The sequence below is a fragment of the Podarcis cretensis genome, assembly GCF_951804945.1.
Source record: "Podarcis cretensis genome assembly, chromosome: 11".
NCBI classification, from domain to species: Eukaryota; Metazoa; Chordata; class Lepidosauria; order Squamata; family Lacertidae; genus Podarcis; species Podarcis cretensis.
In genome coordinates, this window is record NC_137180.1 from 50,015,865 (window position 1) to 50,042,682 (window position 26,818).

At 39.4% G+C, this 26,818-nt stretch overlaps 1 protein-coding gene across 1 annotated transcript in view; it reads left to right on the top strand.

Annotated features, from left to right (window-relative positions):
- Positions 1 to 26,818, top strand: part of MTMR12 (myotubularin related protein 12) — a 37,978-nt gene that overhangs the window by 1,107 nt on the left and 10,053 nt on the right. The window contains 11 exon segments of the mRNA XM_079994805.1: positions 9,390 to 9,444; positions 11,483 to 11,622; positions 13,072 to 13,144; positions 13,512 to 13,642; positions 16,284 to 16,377; positions 19,541 to 19,664; positions 21,334 to 21,409; positions 22,333 to 22,439; positions 23,378 to 23,502; positions 24,281 to 24,359; positions 25,564 to 25,634. Coding sequence (XP_079850931.1) covers positions 9,390 to 9,444; positions 11,483 to 11,622; positions 13,072 to 13,144; positions 13,512 to 13,642; positions 16,284 to 16,377; positions 19,541 to 19,664; positions 21,334 to 21,409; positions 22,333 to 22,439; positions 23,378 to 23,502; positions 24,281 to 24,359; positions 25,564 to 25,634 — 1,075 coding nt within the window.

Here is a 26,818-nt window from a genome sequence, read left to right on the forward strand (position 1 = left end):
TTTTTTAATAGAAAAAACAACCATAGAACTATAGTGTTGGAAAGGTTTCCCCCCTCCCCAGGGTCATCTAGGCACGTGGCCCATTTGGGGATCGAACCCACGACCTTGGCGTTGTCAGCAGGACGTGGCTTCCGCAGAAGTGTAACCATGATAATAAACCTTGTGTTGGTGACGCCACAAGACTTTTGCTTTTTAGGATAACAATATATTGCTTTTTCCTGTTTGTAGATTAATGTGCCTGCTGTGAAGTTCGGTCAGTGGTGCGCTTTCACTTTCTCACAACCCCCCTCCCCACTGTTTTGTGTTGAGGGGAGGAGGGTGGGGCAGACACCAAGTGTGCAAAGAGAATTTGTCTCTTGTCTGGCTTGTGTGTGGTGCTTCCTACAGTGAAAGTCCCTGCGGCAGGAACTTAAAAGCTTACTTGATGGGGAGTTGGGGGGGGGAGGTAACAGCAGTGGGAGGAGGAGAAAACAGGGGAAGAGAATAATAAGGATAAATTTAGTTTTTGATAATGTTAAATTACTGGGGGTTTTGATTTTTTTTTTAACTACACAAAACTAAAAGCATTGAATCCATGAAATATTTTACAGCTTGATGGTAGCTGGTCATATCTATGCTCATGTTGGTGTGTTTCCAACAAAAACAAGTGTAGTTGAATAATAATGGGTTTTAAAAAAATACATTGGGTTGGTGAAGTGCCCAAGTAAGCCCCCCCCCCCCCCCGCTAGCTATGTGTTTAGTCAGTACCAAACTCCACTGAGCTCACTGAGACCTACTTCCAGGTAAGGTTGCTTAAAGGGTTGTAGCCTTACTGTCCAAATATTGCTTTGTTGATACAGAGAGGCTAGTTTCTCCCTGTAATTCTTCATTTTAAAATGTCAGCCTTTATATACTTGGGATGAAATAAGGTCAATTTTAAGTTTACATTTTCTGAATGCTGCCAAGGTATGTCAGAACAAGTTTAACCTTTGTGAAGTGGTGTGACTCAAGCCTGCATGGGATAGTCTTGCACTTGTTCCTTAAGGGATGTTTCCTGCTTTGCTCCCTCCAAGCTCCTTAAATCTGAGTTGGGTGCAGGCTAAAGTAGCATTGTGAGAAAAAGACCTCTATGCGTGTAGCATATTGATTTGTAGTTACAGGAAAGCACCTGTTGCTGTGACAAAAGTAGGTGGTGACGGAAGCCTTGTATAGTGCAAAGCACTCAGTGGGCTTTATATTTCCACTGTCAAGAGGAAGTCGGCCAGGCTTTGCTATCATTGTAAAAATAGCAATTTTCTATTTGCCGTAAGAGTGAATAGCAGCCACTAATTACTATAAGGGAAATATATAGAAAAGGTGTGCACCTCTGATGGGAGTTATACCTGCTCTCTGCCTGTGGTGACCTCTGCCATTACTAATCAAATCTATCTGCAAAACTGCATTCTTGATTGTACTAAAGTATGATTGCATGTGGGACAAAAAACCCAATTAATTTTTTCTCTCCCCCACTTCCCCTTTTATACAGTAGCTTGGTCAGAGATGGGTGGTGCTAAGTAGGTGTGGTTGGGATAGGATTTCTGAATATTTTCACCTCGCATCACTAGGTGTAAGGCAGATGTAATTCTGTGGACTCCCTCTCAGAATTGCTTGGTTGCAATTAGGCTTGAAAGAAGCTTTGTAGGCATTTTTTCAAGCCTAATTGTGGCAAAGGGGGCTTTTTGTGGGGTAGGGAGGTGTGAAGAAAATAAGCTAACGCCTTAACCAGCTGTGCTCCTCCTGCCAAAAATGTCACCTATGCTACAACTTGGCTTGAAAAAAAGCCTTCTGTTGGCTACAGTGCTCTTCCCCTGCTGCAATTAGGCTTTAAAGATCAAAATAAGTCCCAGTCCCGCCCCCATTCTTGAAGGGAGATGCTCTTCCTGTTGTTGCAATGCCCTTGAGGATTTTTCAGGTTCCCAAATGTGTCCACTACCCCCAAAAGCTGATATTTGGAAGTGTATGACAGAGCCAATGAAGAATGGTGTGAGAGTGGAGTGTTGAAATATGGCATTTCCTGCTTTCTTTTAAATGCCAGAGGAGCTTATCATTAGGTAGACAGGTGTGCTGAGGGTGTTTAGTGAATTGAGGAGAGAAGGTTGTCTTTGGCAGGGTACTGGAGGGCAATTTGTGTTGTTGGAATGCTGTGATGGAAGAGGCGCTGCTTCACATCCCCTACATCTCCTGTTCATACATATCTTGCAGCAAACTATTAACTACACACGGAATCAAAGAGTAATAGGGGAATAGATGGTTTCAGATAACACCTGCTGATGTAAGTGCACTGTAGGATTTTCCATCTCTTCTCAGACAGAGGCTGTATGTATTTTTGCTCAAAGGCTCATGATATAAATTTAGGTGTACAGCAATGTGTGGTAACTGCAAGCCTGTGACTTGTGTGTCTTCTAGATTACCTTTGTGAAGGGAGAATTGGAATTTTGTGCATATTGCTGCTTCCTGATTAGGCAGGCAGTGAGCCAACTGGTTTGACTGTGTAGGAAAACATTTGCACTGAGAGAGTGTTAAGCGTGAGGTGGGTTTTAATAGGTAGGAGAGGATATATTAATTGCAGTTTATCCCTCCAGGCCCCCATGTGTATGGGTTGAAGAGTTTTAAAAGTCCCATCCTTAGCAGCAAAATTGAAGCATGTGGGCTGTAAAACCTTTTTGAGCAAGTCTAGCCATGAAGTTGGTTCTCCCTTTATTACCCCACTTAAAAAAGAATCAGACAACAGCTTGTAAAGTAAGTGTAAGAATAAGATTTATAATCATGCAAAGGCAACAGTAAAAGCTATGCAGGCAAAATGCTTATATTTACAGTATAACCAGCCTCAGGCATATACCTAAAGCTGAGGCATGGCTGCATCCAATGCTGGTCAAAGGAATAGAGAGAAGAGAGAGGAAATGCCCCTTCTCCACAGAGCCCTCTTTACCTTTGTATTTCTATGGTCTGAGTATTTGCCTACAGCTCTGTGGTATTAGTTAGGTTTGGCTGATAATCTCCCACATTAAGCAGGTGCCAGTTAATATTGTATTCCAAATTTAACAGCTAATGAATGACTTGTGACAGGTACCGGTATGTAAAGTTCCATATGTGCTGTTGTGTACCAAGTGTGGTGAAGCTGAATAATGGTCAGGAAAATATCCCTTGTTTCTTGCCAGAATACATTGAAAATTGCAGAGTTTAGAGTTATGGAAGATGTTGCAAGAAGCTACTTTTAAAAGAAATGGTGCCATGCTTCCAATTTGACGGGGGAAGAAAGCAGAAACAATGCTTTCTTTACTTGCCAAAGTAATGAAAGCAGATACTTGAACTTGCCCTTCAGGCCAGTTCCATACTGGTTTTACTTGTTTATAGTTTCATTCTGCTTTGGCGTGAACTGAAGGACATTAAAAATGATTTGAATATCCCAAATAATTGTTATAAAAATATAATTATCATTATGCAGCACTACTAAAATTTGGTATTTGGGTTTGTTGGTTTAGTTATCTCCATGTTAATTTATACTGGAACAAAGACTAAATAGGAAACAAATTAGGATAAAGTTTCCTAGTATCTAGTATATTGTATTTTTTTTTTGGGGGGGGTGTCCAGATCCTTTAGAGATAACTTGCACAAAAGTATCCTAAGCCTCAGATGAGCTCAAAGTTATGCTGGGGGGGAACTTCTATTTTCAGTTTTGTATGTACTGCAGGGAAAATTCCAAGGTTAAGTTGCATTCATTAAATGGGAGCAAGGTGGTGCTTGGGGGAAATCCCTGGGATAAGTATGTTGTCAGACAACTCTAGTCAGGACGCATTTTGTGTTAGTTTCTAATGGAGTTAACTGTGGAGCATTGCAAGCAATATGGCAGCTCCATTGACCTTGGGTACATTTTAAGATTATATGCTACAGTGGTGCCCCGCAAGACGAACGCCTCGCAAGACGGAAAACCCGCTAGATGAAAGGGTTTTCCGTTTTGGAGGTGCTTCGCAAAACAAATTTCCTATGGGCTTGCTTCGCAAGACGAAAATGTCTTGTGAGTTCCTGCGGGGTTCCCCCCCCTTTTTCTAAGCCGCTTATCTGCTTATCCGCTAAGCCGCTAAAAGCCGCTAATAGCGCTAATCCGCTAAGCCGTCAATGGGCTTGCTTCGCAAGAAGAAAAAACCGCTAGCCGAAGAGACTCGCGGAACGGATTAATTTCGTCTTGCGAGGCACCACTGTACTTCCATGAAGGCACAAATGGTTTCTCCAGCTCTCATTTTATTTTCTCTACAATATTGTTAACATTTTTTAGGCTTAGAGAGCAATCCTAGCCCAAGGTCACCCAGTGAGCTTCATGGTTGAGCAGACTACTCAACCCAGGGCTCCTTGTTCTTAGCCAAATACAGTGGTACCACCATGTGGTGGGCTGGACTATATTTTTTTGGGGGAAATGAATGAATTCTTATGCCCCACAAATAATCCAGAGATGCATTTTAAATAAAAGGACACATTCTACTCATGTAAAAACACGCTGATTCCCAGACTGTCAACGGGCCAGATTGAGAAGGCAATTGGGCCGCATCTGACCCACAGGCCTCAGGTTGCCTACCCCTGGTCAAAACCAATGACATTACCAGGGATTACTGATAGCCAGGGTTACATATTCAAGATAGTTTCCATTATTAGCTAAACACCTGGTTGGCATTACCCAAGTTAAATGGTGGGTGAAAGGATATGTTTCATCAGTTTTGCATTTCTGGTGTTTTATAATTCTAGTTGCAGAAAGACCAGGAAAGCTTATGATAAAAGTACAGTGTTTTTGAACTTACTGTTGTGTGTTGAATCTCAGCTACTTGTGAAGTAGTGTCATTTCATCTATGAAAGCTAAACTAAGTGTAGGGAATTTCACATCCCCTGGAGTAGATACTATTAACTGTAAACACTCACATTTTCCCACAATAAACAGTTCACTGCTATGCAAAGTTTAGTCTTTGCTGCATCTATATTTGGTTGATTTCCTGCTGCTTTGCAGCTTGGATTATGTCAAGGATTTTCTCTCTCTCTCTCTCTCTCTGTGGGTGTGGGTGTTTGCAGAATACGAAAATGTTTTAAAAACCAGCTAGATCCTTCTTGCCAGGTAAAGAGAAGCTGATGATGCTGGACAATATTGACTCCAGCATGTACTGCCTGTCATGGCTTATCTTGTATTCTATTTATGATCTCCAAGGAGAATGTCTATATTTATGTAGACAAAGCAGTAGCACCTCCACCCAGGGAATTAATCATAGAAAATCAGGTTGGAGGGGGGTGGAAGTTAGTGCATGGAAAAGAAGGAAGAGACTCTAGCTATGAAGTATAAAGAAAAAATCGGACTGCATAGGCCACTTCCTGCTTCATACTGAAGCTATTTTAAAATGTTTCCAGGGGCAGAGGTGAGAGCTGCCCATAAAAATAACGGAGAAATCCAAGATTTTAAAGTAGCTTTGGGATTTGTTATCAATGAGTCCACCCCAACCAAAATAACTCCGCAAGAGGTAGCCACAAAGAGCTCTGTTCCTTCTCACTTTCTTCTTAATTAGAATGAAACCCTTTAAAATATAATCCTACTACTGTAAATTTCAAGCATGTAAAGTTTTTTATATTACTGGTTTGAAGAAGCCTTGGATAGGAGAGAGTGCTTTACAACAGCCCCGCACTATATAGTTAATACTGCAGATCAGTCTGAGTGGTTTACAACAACCCTGCAGTATATTTTTGTAAGGATTGGTAAATGGTGAACCTTTAAATCTGCAATACATTTCTTTCTGCCCCTACTTGTAGTCTGTTTGGTACAGTCCAGAAGATGTGTAAATTGGATTTGCTAGCCACTTGTTAAATGCACTTGGAATAGCAGCTGTTTTCAGAAAAGGGAACTTAGAATCCAGATGTATATTTATATATTTAAAGAATTTATGCACTTCCAAAAATGGATTACTGTTATCTGATCAAATATTCTGTTGCCTGATAGAATATGCATTCAAAGTTCTTGTCCTTTTGTTGCCTTGGCTGTTTTTTAATCAGCATCCTGACTATTGGGATGAATAACTCCACAATGTGCAAAGCTGACTTATGAGCATCTAGAGACTGCACACTCACTCTTTATGCAGCTGCACATCTAAATATTGTGCAGCTTATTGTTTCAGCTGTCCAACTCTGAATCATTTCAGTCTTAGCAACCTGCATCCTGTTTTTTCTTTGAAGCTTTTACCAATGCACCTTTTAGTTCAGGGATCAAGAATGTTAAGATTTAAGTGTTTTCAAATCACGTGTTTAATTTTCATGCTACCTTTCATGCCTAAAGAGTGTCTAAAATATTTTTGCCCCGTTCTTGAGCTTAGGCTATTCAGTTATATTACTCAAGTCCTTTCCTCTAATCTTACTAGCTTATATACAGTATATTCTTTAACATGACATGCGTAAATTGACACTAGTAAACTTCTAGCTATACTTTTCTGGTACAGCTATAGCTCTTCAAACATGAAATAATACTCTAGCTGACCCTACACAACTTTTTGCTCCCAGAGTTTAGCTGGGATTACGTTAACATTTGAGTGAGACTTTGGCAGCCAAAATATTCAGGTGGGGAGTGCTTTTTCAGTGGCTATTTAGCCTTCACCACTTTACATCCAGACAGATAAGGTGTTCTAGATCTCCACAGACAACCAGAGGCTATCTGTTCATTTAATGACATTTATTGGTATTGTGCCAACTTGTTGCTTAGTGCATGTCATGTGATGCAGATGTCCTTGGTCTGTGTGAGACTCGGAATTTGGCAAGAAGCTTTGAATACTGCAGAACCATTAAACAAAATAATCAGGAAAACAGTTTCTGAAATATTAAATATATTAGCTATATAGGCAGCATTCTGACTAATAGCCCCATGATTTCAGAAGGTAAATGAGAAATCATATTTAATCATATCCTAGTTCTTTACCCTTCCCTACTTTGTTTTTATCTTGTCCAGTATGGACATTTCCTAGTACAAGCTAATTTGCAGATTTTCTGTGAAGTAGAAAAGTGTTACATTTGGCCAAGAAGGAAATAAGATTTTCCACATCAGTCTACTGTTTTAGGTTCAACAGTAGACTGATGTTAATGTTGGCTTTTTCCAGTATCTTAAAAACTATCAAGATAGTTTTCATCTTAGTAAAACAAGGTGAATTGCTGGTGGAAAATCAATATTTACCTTCACTTTTAGGTAAGATACTAGAAATGGGTAACACTATAATGGATTGCCACTAGCAATAAGGACATGAGTCCAGCTTGGACCAATATTATCATGCATCATGTTTCCGATAGAGAAGCCAGCCAAGTACTTTTGGTAGAGGCGCAAGTAGGTCATTAAGTCAGTGGCCTTAGCTCATTGTGTTTTCCCCTCTTTTTGCCTAAGCAACTAATACTGAGGCAGTATATTAGCTGAACTAACTTAAAACGCTCTGAAATTTTAGATTATTTATTAGATTATTTGCTTCCTTTAAGGAAGCAATTGGGAATGCAGTTGTCCTTACTGCTGGAGCTATTAAAAATGAAAGTAATCTTCTTTCATACCCCCAACAACTTCAGGAAACTTTCTCGAAAAGATTATAAATTCCAATAGTCAGGGGAAACTTCCGGCATTTAGTCATAATATTTGTATAGCACATCTATTAACTGCTGCAAGAATAACTATTGCCAGGACATGGAAATCATTACAATCAACTATGGGCCAATGCTACAATGCAATTTGGCAAATGGCACTATTGAAAAAACTGAAACAAATTAAAAAGTAGCAAGAGGCCAAACCTTGGAGGTTTTTAAGCAGGTTATAAACGGAGGTTGGATGGCCATCTGTCATGGATGCTTTAGCTGAGATTTTTGCATTGCAGGGGGTTGGGGGCCCTTCCAACTCTAAGATTCTATGAAATTTTATGTAGTCTGATGTGACTTTATTGATAACACACACAATATGGTAGAACAGTGCCCATAGCTTGCAGTACAGCCTAGCATTCATGAAGTACATATTTTGATTTTTTTCTTCTCCTGCCTCCTATAATTTCTAATTGTTGTTGATACAAAATACATTCACTTATGGTCAGCAATCTAAGCAATAAGCGCTACTATACATTTCATATCTGTCATAACTACTAATTTGGGTATATGTATACTTAGATGAACATTTCTGAATATATTAACAAAGTTGTGTTTGAGTGTTTTATTTTTTAATAAATTTATGTAATTGTTGCATGCCATAAGCACTAATGTAAACAATGCAACCATGTCAAACAGTTTAAATATGAAAATGAATAAAAGTTATGTTACAAAAAAAAATACTGGAGCTGCTATGTTCTTGACATTTGCCTTACTTGCTAGGAAGTAAAGAACACTGTTGAGTGTTAACGGTAAATTTTTTATCTTGGCACTAGTTTGTTTATGCAACAAACATGGACTGTGATATTCTCCCAGCTGAAACAGGTTGTGGAACAGCATCTGGGCACTCCTGGCTTATTTGTTACTGGTGAAGCGGCTTATTTGTTACTGGTGAAGCAGCAGCTGGGAATAGTGGTCCATGATGTAACTAATGTGAAAGGATTGCTTTTTCCCCAATGGAGGAGAAAGCACAGATAGGTACCTGGAGAAACAAAGGGCAGACTAATTAAAGTGCTAAGTTTTTTGTTTTTTTAAGCCATTAGGAAAATTGAGAATGATGGCTAGCTGATCCAAATCCTAAAATAAGTTACATGTATATATTGATATAAACTTAACACATCTTTTACTGTTTGAACCAGAAAAGTAAAAATACACTTGATTATGAATAGCAATGTATTTGAGCCCTCAAAGTACAACATTTCTGTAGATGGCAGATGCGGCCAGGAGTTGGGAATTGGCAATGTGGTAATGGTTTTCCTTTTTGAGTGGCTTGTGTAACTTAGGACAAGGGCAGGAGGACAGTGTGTTGCCTTGAATTCTACAGCCTTGGAACCAAATGGGGGCAGACATTCAAGTTGTCTTTCAGCTAATATTAGATGGCCAGAGTTTCAGTTGGTTAGAATATCCCAACAAAAACTAAACAGCTACTTGTCTGATAAAATAGGAACTCAAATGCCTGCATAGTTTAAGTGGCAATCAACAAGAGAATAATAGTTTTCTTGTTATCTTATAATAGCAACTTATACAGTTGCTTTCTTGCGTTTGTGTGTATGTGTATACGTAAAGAAAATCTGTGAACCCTTTGCTGGACTAGCTGCTTGCTTGGCCAATCTCTTGTTACAGTATAACTTTATTTGCCAAACAATATGGTACTTTGAACCCTCCTAAAGCAATATATGTTGGAAAGCATTTGAAACAGAGCTTTTTACTTCTGATTTGGACTAATGCAATGTCTTTTCTTCTAGGAGGTATATGTGAGGGAAGCCACAGGAAAGGAAGTAGAGCCAAATTTGTTGCCAGGTAACATATAGACAAATGCTGTAGAATCTTATCAATGTTATACGCATGACCTGCCTAGAAGACCTGAGATAAAGGACATGCGTCAAGATTTGTCCAACTGCATTTTTATTTTGTAGAATGCCTCCACAATTTCTGTAACAGATGGTGAAAGTTGACAGTAACTGTTAGGTTCACAGCAGTACTGTCTCTCTCAAACACCTTCCTTTTTTAAGGGATGAGGAAGACTGGCTCGATGTTTACTTTGCTACTAAGAGGAGCTGTGAGCCTTTGATGAATGATGTCAGGGCTGGGAAAGTTTAAAGCTTTGTGGCTGAGAAAACTCCTGTGCCAATGCAAACTGTTGCCAAGAAAGAACAGTCTGGAAGCTTTGCAGAATGGTTGGTAGTCTACAACAGAGGTTGCCACCGTTTTTGGACCCATGGACGTATTTGGAATTGTGAGAAAGCGCCTTGGGCGCCATCATAAAATGACTGCCATGGTAGACATGGCCGTTACCAAACATTCTTCTTTAAGGCAAAGTCTCTCTTTGGCAAGATACAAACCGAGAGAGAGAGAGAAGGAACAGCCATAGAGAGCAGAAGCTCAGCTGAAGAGGGGCACACAATCTGAGAAAATGCAGATATGATCCACCCTTTGATTTTTCTCTTGGGTTGCTTCACTCTCCTCCCCACCACCTCCTTGCATTGGGTCTGGCTGCTACTCCCACTTACCTTTTTCTGTCGTCTTCATTATTTTTACAAGGTGCTTTTCCTTCTTCCTGCTTGAAGTGGACTGAAGCAAGCTCCTGATTAGCCAATGCTCATAGAACTGGGAAAGAAAGTGGCGAGGAGCAGCACACTGTGCACTTTCACTGCTCTCTCTATACTTTTCAAGGCTGAGATGGGCAGGTGTGGTCCTGCTCTCAGCCTGGAAAAGTTCATAGTTCAACAAGCAAAGAGCGTGACACGCTTCTCACTTCCTCATCTCCAAGTATTTCTCAAGGTTGTGATTATTCCCTTCCTACTTCGGAAGAGAGAAAAAGGTTGTGAGGGAATGTGGAGGCCTTGTGTGTGCTGGAAGGTTAATTGCACATGGTCACCACATTAATGCATTGTCCAAAAGAACCCCCACATGGCTGCTATAGGAATTGATTGCAGCATTCGAGCACAATTGCTACTTTGATATTTTTGGAGAAAGTAAGCAAGGGTTGGGAGAAGTAATAGCAACTTTATCTCTAAAAGATGTATAGAATGAAGACTACTGTCTTGTTCCTGTATGGTGAACTGCATCTGCCAATATTGCCCTATATTGGAGATATTAGGTGTAGGAACCCTATTTTCTGGCATCTGGCCACCCTTGTGGGCAAAAGGTTTAGTGGGGTTAAAGGTGGGTCCCAAATGTGAAGGAAGTTGAAGATTCTGCTTTGCTATTCAGCTAACAGTAGATATTGGTAACTTGTGGGCCTCCAGATGTTATAGGACTACAATTCCCAGTGGTCAATGGTCAATCATCAGGGATGATTGAAATCAATTAATAACTGGAGGGCTACAGGTAAATGAGAATGGGAAGGTAGTGGAAAATAGCTATATGTAGAACAAGCTTGCTTTAAAGGCTCCAGGTTAATGCAGGCATCCCCAAAATCAGCCCTCCAGATATTTTGGGACTACAACTCCCATCATCCCTAGCTAACAGGACCAGTGGTCAGGGGTGATGGGAATTGTAGTCCCCAAATATCTGGAGGGCCGAGTTTGAGGAAGCCTGTCTTAATGGGCTTTAGCATCCTTCCTTCTATTTGTGCAGTGTAGGTAACTAGCCATGTAATAGAGCGTACTTAAAATATTGAAAGTGGATTTAATGAACACTAGGAGCTCTGTAATTTAGACCAATAATACTCAACAGCAGTCGTTGATTTAAATATTTCACATCTGTAATTCAAGTACTCTTTCCTGCAGTGAAGTTACATGTGACAACTTCATTTGTAATTTGTTAGAGAACCTTTGCATTAAAGAACCTGAGTAGTTCACTACACTATGCTAAGAAGCATGTTGATTTCCATCAGGTGAACTGCTGCTTTGCGAGGCAAATATGGTTTTGAAGTACACACAAGATGATGGATCAAACCGTGGCACCTATGGGAAACTTATATGCACGAATTTCAAGATTTCATTCCTTGGTGAAGAACCTGCTTTGGAGGATGATGTAAGGAATCTAAGTTAACCTTAAGCTATCTTGTGAGTGTATCCTCTTCATTATATGGTGGCAGGCTGCCACAGAGTACATTTAGAGTCCAGTCTAGAAACTGTTGAAGCAAGAATGATAGTAGCCAGATCTCTAGTTTCCAGTAGTTGATGTACTAGTTGAACTGATAAGGACACTCTGGGCTACAGCTGCAACCTGAGAATCCAGGAATAAAATTGATTTTAGCAATCCCCCAAGACAAATCTGACATAATAAGGAAGGGTGATCAGATCCAGAATGAGTTGCATCCATAGTCTGTTGAGCTGCTTCCTTACCTAAAAAAATAAAAATAAATTCGTAATTCATATAAAACAGTTTAAGCATTCTCACTCTGTCAGTCACTGACTGCAGGCACAGGTTCATGGACTTTACCTTGGTTTACTGAAAACGAGAAATGGAGCATGCTGTAATTGGAATATGTTGACTTACTCTGATATCACCTGACAACCGCTCCCAGCAGTTTAATGTAAATGCCAAATACCACGGGGGAAAATATTGAATCCCAAGGAATCCTACAGAATAACTTGCTTGAGAAGGAACAGTTTCCCAGTACCACCTTCTCAAGCCTACCTTCCAGTAAGCAGAACCATTACAAATGGTGCCCTAAATCTTGCAAGGAAGTCCAGGAGGATACTGTAGTGGCTGATATTGAAAGCCACTGAGATGTCCTAGAGGATCAAGAGTAATACTCCCTGTCTTTCTCCTAGCAAAGGTTGTTCTCCAGAGAGGCCCAAAGCAATACCTCAGAATTAGAGAGACCTGAAATGAGGCAGGGGTTAGATATTTTGCTTCATTCAACAGTGGCCAGGGATGGCTGCCTGCCTGGCTCTGCATGCTATATTTAAATATTTTGTAAAACACCACTCTGGCCCATTTAGGTTGGAGTCTTAAGGTAGAGGTTTCCCTTAAACATGTAGCTTTTAGAATACTGGAGGTAAAAATGAGGCTTAACAATTGTCTTCAAATATTAAATGTGTATCTAGTTCTTTTAGCATGGACAAGTTGCTGGTGAACAATTAAATTATCCACGGCTTCAAATCTGTAGCGATGTCAAAGCAGTCTCTGTAGTAAAGTGATTTGTTTTTGGGTAAGATTAGATTGCAATTGACAGGGATGTGACATTAAAATTGGGCATTTTTAGGCATCAGTGGAGAGTAATGGAGGTTTGTTGGCGCTCTCGGAAGACTGAGGCTTTGGAAATAGGAAAAAGAAACTTCAAAACTCGTAGCCACAAGTGAGTTGATTAGACTGAGTGATAGTGACTGCCTCAAGGTCACACACTGAGATTCATGGTTGAGAGTGTACCCTAGTCTTCCAGTCCTGTTATTATGAACCTTATACTTGCAATACAGAGTAAATGAAAAGACTAGTGTCTGTTAAGGAACACACAAAACATTTTTCTTTTTTCAGGAACTAGAATTTTATAATAAAATCATTGGGGAAAATGACATCACTCTTCAGTGTGTGGACCAGCTTTATGGAGGTAGGCTGACAACTTCTTGTGACTATTTGGTGTCAACTAAATGTCTTATTTCACTTGGTGATCCTAATCTAAAGTTCAGTTTTGGTGCCACTTGTTTGAGTTTTAATTTGTAAATCTTATATAATGTGTCAAGATCACTTGCTATGAAGCATGTATTCCAACATACTCAACTCTCAAATAGCCTTTCTGGCCAGATAGTTTTCCATTCCTTATATCAGGATGAATGTGTTTCTTTTCAGCTCCCGTCATGGTCACTAATCTAAAATTATTGATAGAATTGTTCATGATAGAGAAGGGGTAGATTTCCTTGTTCCCTGTTCTAACTCACTGCATGGAGAAATGTTAAAACTATTTCCCCCCCTTAAAGTTTATGATGAGAGAAAGAAACCCCTGAATGGTCAACTGAGAAAATACCCAGAGACGATGATAATCTACTGCAAAGATCTCAGAGTGTTTCGCTTCTGCTTGCGATACACCAAGGAGGAAGAAGTAAAACGGGTAAGTGTAGCCTCAATTCCCTTTCTTTAGAACAAAAACATTTGGGAGTAGCTATGACAAAACTTTCATGAATAGAGTGACTAAGCTTTTTCCGTCGGGCATTTACAAACTTTTGATGTGGATGTGCGGCATCTTGGTACACCCTTCTGAAAATTTCTCTCCTGTTGCTTTTATGAAACCTGGAAGCAAGTCAGAGTTGTCATGACATTTGAAACCTGAGTTCGTGGTTTCAAACAATGAGCAGTACCCAAGGTTTGTTCTTTGTTTACTGCTTATAGATGGTTTGTAATAAAGAAAAGCATGAATCTGGGTTCAGATGTTGGAACAAGCCAGATTCTGGCTTGTTTTCCAGTGGCACAGGAGAATTGGGAAAAGGAGCACAGAGAGAACTTTTCATGTTCAACTATTATGAATAGAAATACAGTATTAAAATAGTACTGTTAAAAGAAATATGTAAATATAAAGGAAAAACAGTAAAAGGAATACTCAGCTAGTGCTTTTATCCAGCATTGATACATTCATCACACACTGACAGATACTGTGTGAACATACGGGAAGTCTTGTTTCTAACGGCAGCAGTAAGCTTTCATGTATTTGAATGAAAAATTGACACATTTAGAGAAAGCGGGAGCATCCCAAATTAGTCACTCTTTAAAACTTAAAAAATTATTACTTCAGAATTGCCACTGAGGATTTGGAAATCACAGGAAAATGGCATGCGGTGTTTGCATGTTCTGTATTCACACAAAAGCCCTCAGGTGACTGGTTGTACCTATTGTAATATGTACAGCTCCCAGCAGCATTAAAAGTGCAGTCTACATAATAGTGAAGCTTCTTTCCTTTGGTTTGTCTGAACTGCTTTGACATCACACCCTAGCCATTGTTCAGATGTCGGGATAAAGAGCCTCAGGCTTGCTCCAGTTCCTTCTCCCCAGCTCCTGGTTCATGGTGAACATAGCTTGCTTGATTTGGATGGCCTTCCGGCAAACCAGAAAATAGAATGGAGAGGAGTTAGTGTTCATGCATGCAGCAGCTCCTCAATGGCGAGACCATAGTTTGGCTGTGGCTCCATTTATACATTGAGTGCAGAAGCTAGAATTACTTAAGTCCTTTTTACATCTAGTTCTGAACATTGCAGAAGTGTATATACTTGGTAATGACATACAAATTGATATTGGGTTCATCTGTTCACCCACCCAAGATAATATAGCCTCGGCCTATGTTGCATCATATTGTTTATGGAGTTGGTCCCCTACAGGGAGTTGTCTATACTCATGGGTGTATGGAGAGCATTGCAATAGTATAAGGGTTTAGACTGCACTGCCTTTAAGTTTAAAAAGTGACCTTATTATAGCTTGAAAATGTGTGGGAGTCTTGAACATTTTAACTTTTCTGTTTGGAACAAAGGATACATCTAGAAAAGAATGGGTTCAGACCTCTTATTATCCAGGAATGTGAAGAACATGTGACTTGCCCTTTTTAAAATCTCTCACGCCCTCCTGTCAGTCATTGTCATAATGACATAGGGTGATTGACAAGTGGGTGGTTCCACTCAACTGTCAACATTGGGCCATGGAGGTAGGGGGAGGTAGTAACTAAGCAGGATTAACCACCCTGAGTTCTAGCCTGCTTTCTGCAGGGATTAGCTGTGCAAGCAAGTTGGCCATGGGGAGTTTGCATGCATAGTCAAGCCAAGGAGGATTGAAGTTCCTTGCCACCAGCTGATGCGTGGGGTGGTTAACGTTTTGCTTTCATGCCGTTGTACTGGACACATCTCTACCTGCACCACACCTAATGTTTCATATGACGTCAGGTGTAGGGCAGATCAATGTGGTTTGGGGGGAAATGGTCTGGTGGGCAAAATGGGGAGTCTTGGTCAAGTCTGACTTGGGGGCTGGAGGGTCCCTAGCCCTTTGTGCTATATCCTGTTCTTTAAGCTTATCCCCAGTTTGTTTTTTTGCCTTCACCCAACAGAGTTTCTTTTCAACCACTTAGAGCTCAGCATTTTAACCTTAAGTATTAATTTCAAGCCTAAATAGGTTAATCTAGTTGTGATATATACAGTCTGCAGGTTCTCCAAACTGGGAGCCTTGTCAGTGAAAAGCTATCTAAACATTTCCCATAAGAATAGGGTCACCATGGGCACAGACCAATTTTAATCTTGAAGGTTAATTTGTGCTTTCATCAGCTTGGGACTAGGCATAAGCTAGACCCTAAGAAAATACATAAAACATATGCAGTCACTCTCATACTCAGCTTCCCTCTTGGTATCCTTCACTCCCATTTCTTCACCATTTCTTCACCTTCCAAAGTGGTATCCTTTGTCAGATGGTTGCTTCAGCATGTTCTGCCCTCGCCTTGATCTGACAAACCAGCCAGTCTGTTCTCCCTTCTTAGGATCAGGGTACCTTAAACACACTCCATTCCTTTCTGGGTGCTTCCTTTGCTTCAAACACAGAAAGGTGAGAGCTAGTAGCATGTTCCTTGCCTTCCTGAGTAGTAGCAGGGTTTAACTCATTCTTTTCTGCATGCTTCATTTGCCCCAAACAAGGATGGAGCTTCTTGGTAAGTGACTAGACTTCCTTTCTGGCTAATCCTTGTTCTGGTTTATAAATGTGTTGATTTGTTGATCCTTTCTTAGATCGTCAGTGGCATAGTTCATCAAACACAGACTCCTAAGCTATTTAAACGCTTATTTCTGTTCTCTTATGCAACAGCTGTACCAAGTAAAGCAGGTAAGCATATATCTACTTGGTTTGGTTCTCAGTATAATTGGGGGTTATCTGTTGAAGCAAGTTTGTTCTTCAGGTGGTATAACTACTCATGCAGAAGTGGAATTTATGAAACTGGCAAATGTCAAATTATTTTCCTTACTAAATTTGTTTAGGTGTTTGGTGGTTTCATTTCCCATTCATTTCAATGGCAGTAGCATGGTCATCTAAGTAGTAAGCTATTTTGCTATGAATCATGAGATGTGATAAAATGCCCATCTGTATGGAATCAAAGAGAGGAACTTCAGTGGATGTCTGTATAAGTCTCTTCAACACTTTGTGCTGAATTCTCTCTTGCTGAAAAAAAGGATTTGCTAGGAAGGCTGCATTTTTGTCCAAGTATTTTGAACTTATGAGAAGGAAATCAACAGGCTTCATTTCTGTATGCTTAGATTCCTTATCTAGTAAATAAAACTAAAACTAAAAGCAGCTGAGAATAACTGGGAAAAACTTTTCTTCTACTTCTAGCTGCTGAAATGATATAAATGTAGTGTGTGTGTGTGTGTCTGTTTTAATCAAGTGGTAGAAGCAGTGTCACTTCATTGGTATTGAGGTGAGACTAACCGGGGATAAAGATAAACAGCAACAAAGATCTTCTTCAATTTCATATCCAAACACCTTTAGGTAAAATCCAGGAAGGTACTAGGGCATTTATACAGTACTCTGTACCAGCGCACAGTAAGCACTCCCTAAGTTGTATGTAACTGCAACGCAAGTGAAAACTATTCCAAAACATTATTTTGCCTGTGTTTGCCTTAACTATGTTAAGTCTTTGCCCACAGTTATTTTCCAAGACTGAAGTATGAATATCTTGGAATTGAAAACATACCCGATACCTACCTTAATTTACCTTTAAAACATTCTGTATTTCTTAAGCTGTAACTCTGGTGCCAGTTTTCTTCCTAGCCAGAGTGGATTCCATGATATTGTCACAAAGTTGAAGCAGAAAGGGCAGTGCTTCCTACCCTTGCTATGAATAGGTGAATATCTTGGCCTGTTTTTCAAACCACTCCCAAAATGACAAAACAAAGTTATTTATGTGGTGTGCAGCTTCCTGTTAATTGCTTTCCCTTCCCCATTTTGGCTAAGCCCTAGCAATATTTAAATCCAGTGGGCTCCTTGGTATATACTTCCTGTCTGTAGAAACATTGTGAATGAGAAGAAGGAAGGAGAAATTTTTATAATCGTTTGGTATTCTAAGGGCAGCTTCTCCCTTTTCGTAGAAATATTTCCTGCATGATTTGAGTGTCCCTATGATTGGTCTTCATTAACATTACTAGTGTCCCACTGTTCGAAGGCAAAGCAGCTCTCTCATTGGTGTGTTTATGGCAAACTAAACACCTTGCACTTCATGAATGATACTATATATACTCTTTCCAACATTGGGATTGTTTGGATGTAGGAAAAAGGTTGGGTGTGAAACAATGAGATAGTTATCCAGTCACTTCCCAGACTGCTGGTATACTAGTGTCTGAAATCCGATAGCCATGTGTTTGCATATAATTCTTATGGGTAGACTGACTTGCTGTAATGCAATTTGTAAATGTGTGCTTGATTATTCATTCCAGGTTTCTTCATATTTATCCATTCTTGTTTTACGTCGACATGCAATTTGTTCATATGTAGCTAATCTGTCCATATTATCAATCCATGTGCTCAATGGAATCTTTTTGCGGCTCTTCCAATTCATCTAAACAAGTTTTTTTGCTTCTAATATAGCACAGTACATCCATATATATTTTTTTTTACCCCTTGAAATCTCACACATTTCCGGAATATAATTTAGAATTAAATTCAATACCCCTAAATAATTTCTTTTTATTACTCTTGCTATAAATATCCTCACCTCGCACCAAAATGATCTTATCATCGGGCAGTTAATCAACATATATACTAAGTTTGCATTTTTACTCCCACATCTCCAGCAGTTGTCTGCACTTGTTATTTTCTTCTGGTATAGTTTTGCTGGAGTTCAGTGGACTCTGAATATTATTTTCTGTTGAATAAGTCTTAGTCTTAGATCCATAGTGGCTATTTCTGTTTTTTATACTTGACTCCCGTATTTCATTTGTTATCTGTACCCCTAACTTTTCACTCCATTTTTGTTCACTCCATGGTTTTCGTTGTATGTATCTTTTGCAGTTGATGTTTATATCGAAAAAATGATTATTATTTTTTTAAAAAAGTGTGCTTGATTATTTCTCATAACTGGCATTGATGTACTTACAGCTGCACTTAGAATTGTTTGACGCTGTATTTTGTACTTCCACTGCTCTTTATGGAAATTTATAACTACCTAATTAGGTTTACTATATTTTCGCTCTATAAGACGCACTAGACCACAAGACGCACCTAGTTTTTGGAGGAGGAAAACAAGAAAAAAAAATTCTGAATCTCAGAAGCCAGAACAGCAAGAGGGATCACTGCACAGTGAAAGCAGCAATCCCTCTTGCTGTTCTGGCTTCTGGGATAGCTGCGCAGCCTGCATTTGCTCCATAAGACGCACACACATTTCCCCTTACTTTTTAGGAGGGAAAAAGTGAGTCTTATAGAGCAAAAAATACGGTATGTGGAAAATCTGTATTGTGGATGTATTGGTATGAATTGAGACTACTGCTTTGAATAGCATATTCTGTATGGGCTTAAAATCATTCATTTTTAAACTTGCATTTCTGAAAATGTTAGGTTATGAGGGAGTACTGATGCTTGTGAGGACCATGTTGCAAATGGGCACATTTGCACCTGAATTTTTGGCAGTTTCCTTTTTAGGATGCCTCTTTTGTGGCACTCCAAGCTACCGGTATTCTTGAAGCTGCCCTGAGCTCAAAAAGCAGTTTGAGGATATTGAAAGCAATTCAAAGAGGGAAAAGGGTTGAGCATGTAGTAACAGCAACTTCACTTTAAACTGCCAAGTTTGTGTGAGTTTCTCGCTTTGGGTTATGGGTGTAGTCTCTAGGTCAAATCAATAGCTTTGTGCAAATATGTTGAAATGCTAATTTCTACATTTAAATCACAAAACTAAATTCAGCCAGTCCTGTAGCTAAACTCTCTAGTTTCTTGCTAAAAACACCCCAAATGTATATTCTTTTGTTAGATTGGTTAGAACTAACAATTTATATTTTGACAGAAAAAAAGAATCAGACAGTGATGTTTGATTCTATTAACGACTGGCGTCAGGAACTGGAACGAACCAAAGGAAACCTGAAATTCAAAGCAGTGAGTTCCAATGAAGACTACAATATTTCTAAAAAGTAAGTATAGCTCACATACTATTGCTATTGAACAAATTAACAAATGTAAACTGATTTCTTTTATATCTGTTCTCTAAAGCTGTGAACAGATTAATTTGAATAGCAATCTTTGGGAATTTATTCTCTTAAGGTGTTTGCAGTTGTTAACAATGATTAGGTTATTCAAACAGAGGTTCCCATAAATACAGCATTTCCATTTATATGGTAATTTTTATTAGTTTTCAATTACAATCCATTAATAGCCTCATTATAACAATACCAATTTATAATACAATTGTTAATACCAGTAGTTCAAATACTGAATTATATAATTTAGATAAGATGGCCCCCCACATGCTAGAATTGACAGCTTGATTATTTGCTTTATTCCTGCGTTCCAAAATCTTAATTTCCATTACATTCATCGTAATAATCCTTACACAACAATTGCAATATTAATAATTTCTGTTTGTGTTGACACATTAAATGATTTGTAAAACTACAAGTGAGGAACTTAAACTATATCCTTGTTCTTCCTGTGTGTGGCAATTATTCTGTCTGCGGTGTTTCTTCCTGTCCTTGTAAGATGTTATGTCTTTCTTTCCCCCGGTTGTTGCTGTTAACCATCATGCCTAATTAGCAATGTAGTTAGGCAGTCCTAAAAGCAAAACTCAGGTTCCTAGGTAGGAGCTTGAAAGCTAGAACCTGCAAGATACCTTTTTTTTTAAAAAAAATGCTACTTATTCCATACACAGGGCTAGCAAAACAAACACAGCTAAGTGCCCTCAATGTGTGGATTAGCCAATACAGTGGTACCTCTGGTTGCGAACGGGATCCGTTCCGGAGGCCCATTCGCAACATGAATAGAACGCAACCCTCAGCAGCGCGTCTGCGTACACGCGGGTTGCGATTTGCTTCTTCTGCGCATGCGCATGACATAATTTTACGTGTCTGCGCGAGCAGCGAAACCCAGAAGTAACCCTTTCTGGTACTTCTGGGTCGCTGCGGGACACAACCTGAAAAAACGTATCATGAAGCAAATGTAACATGAGGTATGACTGTAGTGTTTGTAGGAAGTGTTTGGACTGAGGGACATTTTGGACAAGCTAGACCTGCACAATAGGGCTGATAATCCACTTGAGTCAGAATGGAACCAGACTGGTTGGTACCTAAAATAATAAAGGTGGCAGAAAAGCTTGTAAACTGATTCATGAGGGAAAGCCAAAAGGAGTTGAGGAGCGTCGGGTTCAACCTAAATCTAGGGGATGAGAACATTGGTCCAATAGGGGGAGGGGTTGCAGTAGGCATTGGAGGTGCACAGGTGATAGCAATTTATATAAACCAAAGTTCCATATAAACCAAAGTTCCATAAGTAAGTGCAGATGACATTTGGGGAGAGAAAGTGTATAAATGTTTATATTCTAATGCTAGAAACCTAGGAAGCAAGCTGGAGCATGTTGTTTTAAAGGATGACATACATACAGGGAGTGTATCCCCTGGAGGAATGGGGAGAGCTATTAGATAGCTTGTCTCTGGATACAAACTCTGAAGTGGGGTGTGCAACATGGTGCCCTCCAAATATTGTTTGCCTCTGGTTCCTATTTTGAGAACTTTTAAAAAACTGTACAGTTCCTGTGGTGTTCCACATCATAAGTGCAAATTGCTGTTGACTTTTAATTAATGTTTTCAGGTTGCCAGCATACTTCGTTGTTCCCATGTCTGTCTCTGAAGAGGACCTTTCGGAATATGAAGGAAGAGGAATTCCAGTGAGTATATTCGTAGTCAAGAATTTATGGAAGACATGTATGGGAATGAAGTGAACTTTACACAGGGCGTGTTTAGGACTTGTTGTGGCACAGCTGAAGAATCTGAGTAATATATCAGACGAATGCAGTTTAAGAACAGAAGCTGAGCAAGAAAGGAGACAGTTTTGTACTCCTGAACATTGGGTCATGTAATTTTGTGTGATGTTAATTTCTATCTATTCAAATAAGGAAAAATGTTGGCACCACAGAATTCAGAATGAAATTTCTATACATTCTGTGAATGAAGTCGGAGAATCTTCCATGGTTTGGAGAACTGGAAGTGGAGCCTCGGGCTTTGCGCACTCCCACTTGGGAGATGTAAAAAAAGTGGCTTCCCTCAAACCAGACTTGGAGACTGATTCAACCTATGTCTTGCACAAACACGAAAATGAGTAGGCAGAAGAAGAAGAGGAGGAGTTTGGATTTGATATCCCGCCTTTCACTCCCTTTAAGGAGTCTCAAAGCGGCTAACATTCTCCTTTCCCTTCCTCCCCCACAACAAACACTCTGTGAGGTGAGTGGGGTTGAGAGACTTCAAAGAAGTGTGACTAGCCCAAGGTCACCCAGCAGCTGCATGTGGAGGAGCGGAGATGCGAACCCGGTTCCCCAGATTACGAGACTGCCGGTCTTAACCACTACACCACACTGGCTCTCAGAAAGCATGTGAGCTAGAGGTTATCGTATGATCATCTAACCTAGCTCATGATCTTTAAAAATGATTGCAGTTTATTATTGGCAGTCCTTAAGAAAACTAAATGTAATGCAGAAATGCTGTAGTGATCTAATATTCACTCGTGACATGCTGTTGTATGATGCAGCTACTTTATAACAAAATGAATGCCCCTTGGGTAATATTTACTGATGAGAATAAACATGTGTTGCAGATTTGGTGTTGGTCTTGCCACAATGGTGCTGCTCTCCTCAAGATGTCTACTCTGCCCAAAGCACAAGATGACAACGCTCTACAAACACAGAAAATCTTCTTAGAGGAGTCAGTAGTAGCTTCTTTCATTAAGTGTCTGTGAGGATCTTATCATCAGGCTTTATTTCAATCCTACTTTATATGCATGTTACAAACATTTGCCTATGACTATGTTCATTGTGCTATTATCACAAGGGTGATGTGAACTGCAGGTTTTTTCCTCCTAATTTTGACTGATGTATGCAATGCAAGTGATTGTTTGCCATAGATGGCTGTTAATCTTGTTTATACATTCTTCGATGCATCCTGGACAGACAAAAAACCAATTGCTAACCCAAAGCACAATGATGAAATTCCCAAACAGCAGGGTGCATCTAACTGCCAGTAGCTATAGGGCTTGTCTATAGGAGCAGGTCTAAATAAACAAACAAAGCCTATGTATCAGTTTGTCTTCACCATTGGTTCTGTAAGCATCCCTGGAACTTTGGAAGAGGAAGATTATAAACATGTAAAACACCACTGCCATTATGAAAATTAGAGGTACAGTTTTAACAATATAACTGGGAGATACAGCAAAGGCTCCAAGAGCTCAAGTAAATCTAGCATTGTTCCTCCTATCTAGAACTGAAATAGGTAACTTGGGGCCCTCCAGGTGCTGTTGGAGTACAACCACCCATCAGCCCCAGCCAGCACGGCTGATGGTCAAGGGTGATGGAAGTTGTAACACAATATCTTACTGGTGGCCACAGGTTCTTTACCCCAATTATAGAGTGGGGAAAAAACAATCAAGAAGACCATGTTGTTTTTTACCAAAGTAATTGCATTAAAACTGTGTTCTTGTTGACTGTCTTTGCCACTCATGCTATAGCTGATCTTATACTCTGAACCCTAGAAAACTGACATTTATATTGACATGTAAGAAATTGGATTGTAAACTTCCTTGCTTTTTAATTTTAAAATAGTCACTATTAAGCCATTTAAATCATAAGTTTTAATGTGTTTTTCAGTATGTATAAGACACTTGATAACCCTCCTTATGAAGCCGTGAAAGTTGATGTCCTGTCAAGTAGTCTTCCATCTCTGCAAGAGATCCAAATTGCATACACCAGATTTAAACAGCTGTTTCTAATAGGTAAGTGGAAACTATATTGAGGGCACTATAGAGCAGTGTTTCCCAACCTTGGGCCTCCAGCTGTTTTTGAACTACAATTCCCATCATCCCTGACCACTGGTCTTGCTAGCTAGGGATGATGGGAGTTGTAGTCCAAAAACAGCTGGAGGCCCAAGGTTGGGAAACACTGCTATAGAGGAATATCCTATCTAGACTTCCTAAAGCAAAAAAATGCGCTTTTTCTCCAGTGACCACCCCACTGGCTGAATTCTCCATTTGAAGTTTGTAACTAAACTTGTATGTTGCTTTTCTGATACATGAAGAAAGTGCTGAGAGGAGTTAGCTGTTTGCAAATGTGTAAACTCATGTAGTATGTCTAAAGCCAAAGATCAGCAGTTCTACAGCACTAAAAGCCATAGCAAAATAGCACTTTACAAAAGAGAACCACGTCTTTCTTCACTACCCCTAGACCTATCTTCTGCTTCTGATACTACTGACCACCATATGTTTTTTCATTCTGTTCTCCTTTTTCAATCCTATCCCTTTGAGTTCAAGGAGTTTCCCACTTGCTGTCAGTGTCAGACATTTGGTTCCAGTGCTCTACTACGTATTCATTTGAGCTGCTCTATTGTACTGATGACTTACTGCTCTGCTTCATGTTTTTTCCAGCGGGTGCAAACATAACAGTCAATACATATCTCAAATATCATTGTGCCTTTTGAAATCTTCTGTTCTTTTGATGTAAAGTACTTGAGTTGCCACCAGAAATAACTAAAAACAATTTCTCTTCTTTTTACAGATAACAGTACAGACTTCTGGGATACTGATGTGAAATGGTTTTCATTATTGGAGAGTACAAATTGGCTAGAAATCGTCAGGTTGGTGAAACCCTGCTTCAACTGTAGTGCATCTTGGAAAGTTAATGCCGTACTAAGCTAGCAATGCCAAACTTAATCTGAATTAGCTCCAAGATGTAATCACCTGTATAAGATCAAACAATAACACAATGGCTTTATGGACTTCATACCATAATTAAGGCTTCCATTTAAGTTAATGTGACAATTTTGTTCCATTCATGTAGCAGATGCTGAGTATGAGAGTTAATTTTCCCACTTCAATTCCCTCTACAGCAGCATTAAGGGACAGAGTTGGTCCCCTTTCATATTAGAACACATAATTTTAATTTTCAAGGATGAGTCTTCAGGCACATAAAAAACACATTTCCTTATTACAGGAAAGAAAGCATAAAAACCTTGTAAAATACTAGCATTACAAATCTAAAATATTGATTATTGATGCAGAGCTGAGAAACTAAATCATTATTGCCTGAATCAGCAAGGCTAGAATTGGGCAGCAAAGTGATGTGAGCTTCCCAAATGAAAGAGTGAGGGGTGCTCGAAGGAAGGATTTATACCCAATGTTTCCTTTGAAGGAGACAGGTTAAATTTTTTTCCTCTGTTATCAAAGAAAAACAAGACTACATTCCACAAAATAGCCAACTTAATGAAAAGGTTTGATAACTCATATGCACCAAATGCACTGCATCTTCTTTAATAATGTTAGTAAAGTGTTTACTATTATCAAGCAAAATAATGTTAGTAACATCTAATAAAACTACATCAAATATAAAGAATTGTTATCTTTGGAAAGCGCATATATTTATATTTTATATTTATATTTACACATATATTGCCAAAACCTAAATAATACAGGAGTGTTTGGCTAAAATACAAACTATATCAATGTTAAAAATAGCATTTGTTGTGAACAGATTGTTTCATCAAGCTATAAAGGAGGATTAAGTCAGGCCAATTCAACAGGAGACATAAGATTATTGGTTTAGTGTAGGAAATAAGGGGTACTGATATACCAGTCTGGTATGTAAGTCTGTGGCCCATTTTAGAAGGTTAGTAAAATAGAAAAATGCCCTTTTTTCCTCTTTTTAAAAATGTTTAATTCTGTTCCATTGTGGTGAGAAAAATCAACTATAGGGCCTGTTTATTGTGTCTGGAATCAGCCAAAATGGGTACAGAAGTGGGAGATGCTTGTCAGATGTGCTAAAGCATTGTATTCATGTTCTAGGAGATGTCTGAGAAAAGCAGTAGAGATTATCGATTTGCTAGAAGCAGAGAATACAAATGTTCTCCTTATAGGTAAGTTGTATACATCCTTCTTTCCAGTGTGCCTTCCACATAACTGCTCTGCTCTAAGTAGCTGAATTGTAGAGTAGTTCTCAAACATATGTGAAGAAAGGAGTTGAGTTTCATGAACTGCATTCTATATTTAGAGTTGCCCTGGAATTATTAAAAGTTGTAGGGTTGGACAGTAGCTATGCTGCTGTTGCAATCCCTTCTCTAGTTGACACCTGACACATAGCCTTGGCAGGCAAGGGGATTATTCAAAGAGGAAGAGTTGAATATTTAAGGTCTACAGCTGAGTACACTTCATATGTTAAATGTATTCAGAAGATGGTAAGCGAGGGGTTTTGAGCCTTACTCTGCAGTATGCTTGGAGCACAATCAAGCCAAAGCAGTGAATTGAAGGACCACTGACTTCAGTGGTAGATGGTTTCTTGCTGAAATTAATAAAATAAAGACCTTAGCTTTGGATGGCACCCAGATTTATTTGCAGGTCTTCTCGTGAAGCTGTGCTGTAGGTGCTTGGGCATTAATTTGCCATGAGCAGTTTTAAGATCTCATGGTGACTTCCTCCCCACCAAAAGAGAACAGGTCAAAATCGTCTCAGAGGGAGCCCAGAGTATGCTCACTTCCCAAAATAGTTGTTTACAACTAATTGTTTTGGTGCTTGCAGAGCTTATTCTATGGGTATTGCAGTTGATGTTTTACTTTGAAGTACACAGCATGGGCTGTCAAATGGGCATGCAAAATGCTTAATTTCCACAGTCCAGGTGCTGATTTTGCAGATCCTTGTGGGAGAAGAGTGCATTTCACACTTGGGATGATACACTTTGTATAAAGCTTTTACAACACAGTGCATTACAAGTTTGCTTATATGTTTGGTAATCTTTTCTAGAAGTTGGTTCAGTCATTTTGACAGTTGGATTATTTGCTAAACTCCTAGGATTTCTGGATATTGTACAGTGGTACATTGGGTTACATACGCTTCCAGTTACACACTCTGCTAACCCAGAAATAGTGCTTCAGGTTAAGAACTTTGCTTCAGTATGAGAACAGAAATCGGGCTCTGGCGGCACGGCAGCAGCAGGAGGCCCCATTAGCTAAAGTGGCGCTTCAGGTTAAGAACAGTTTCAGGTTAAGAACGGACCTCCAGAACGAATTAAGTACTTAACCCGAGGTACCATTGTACAAGGTTAAGA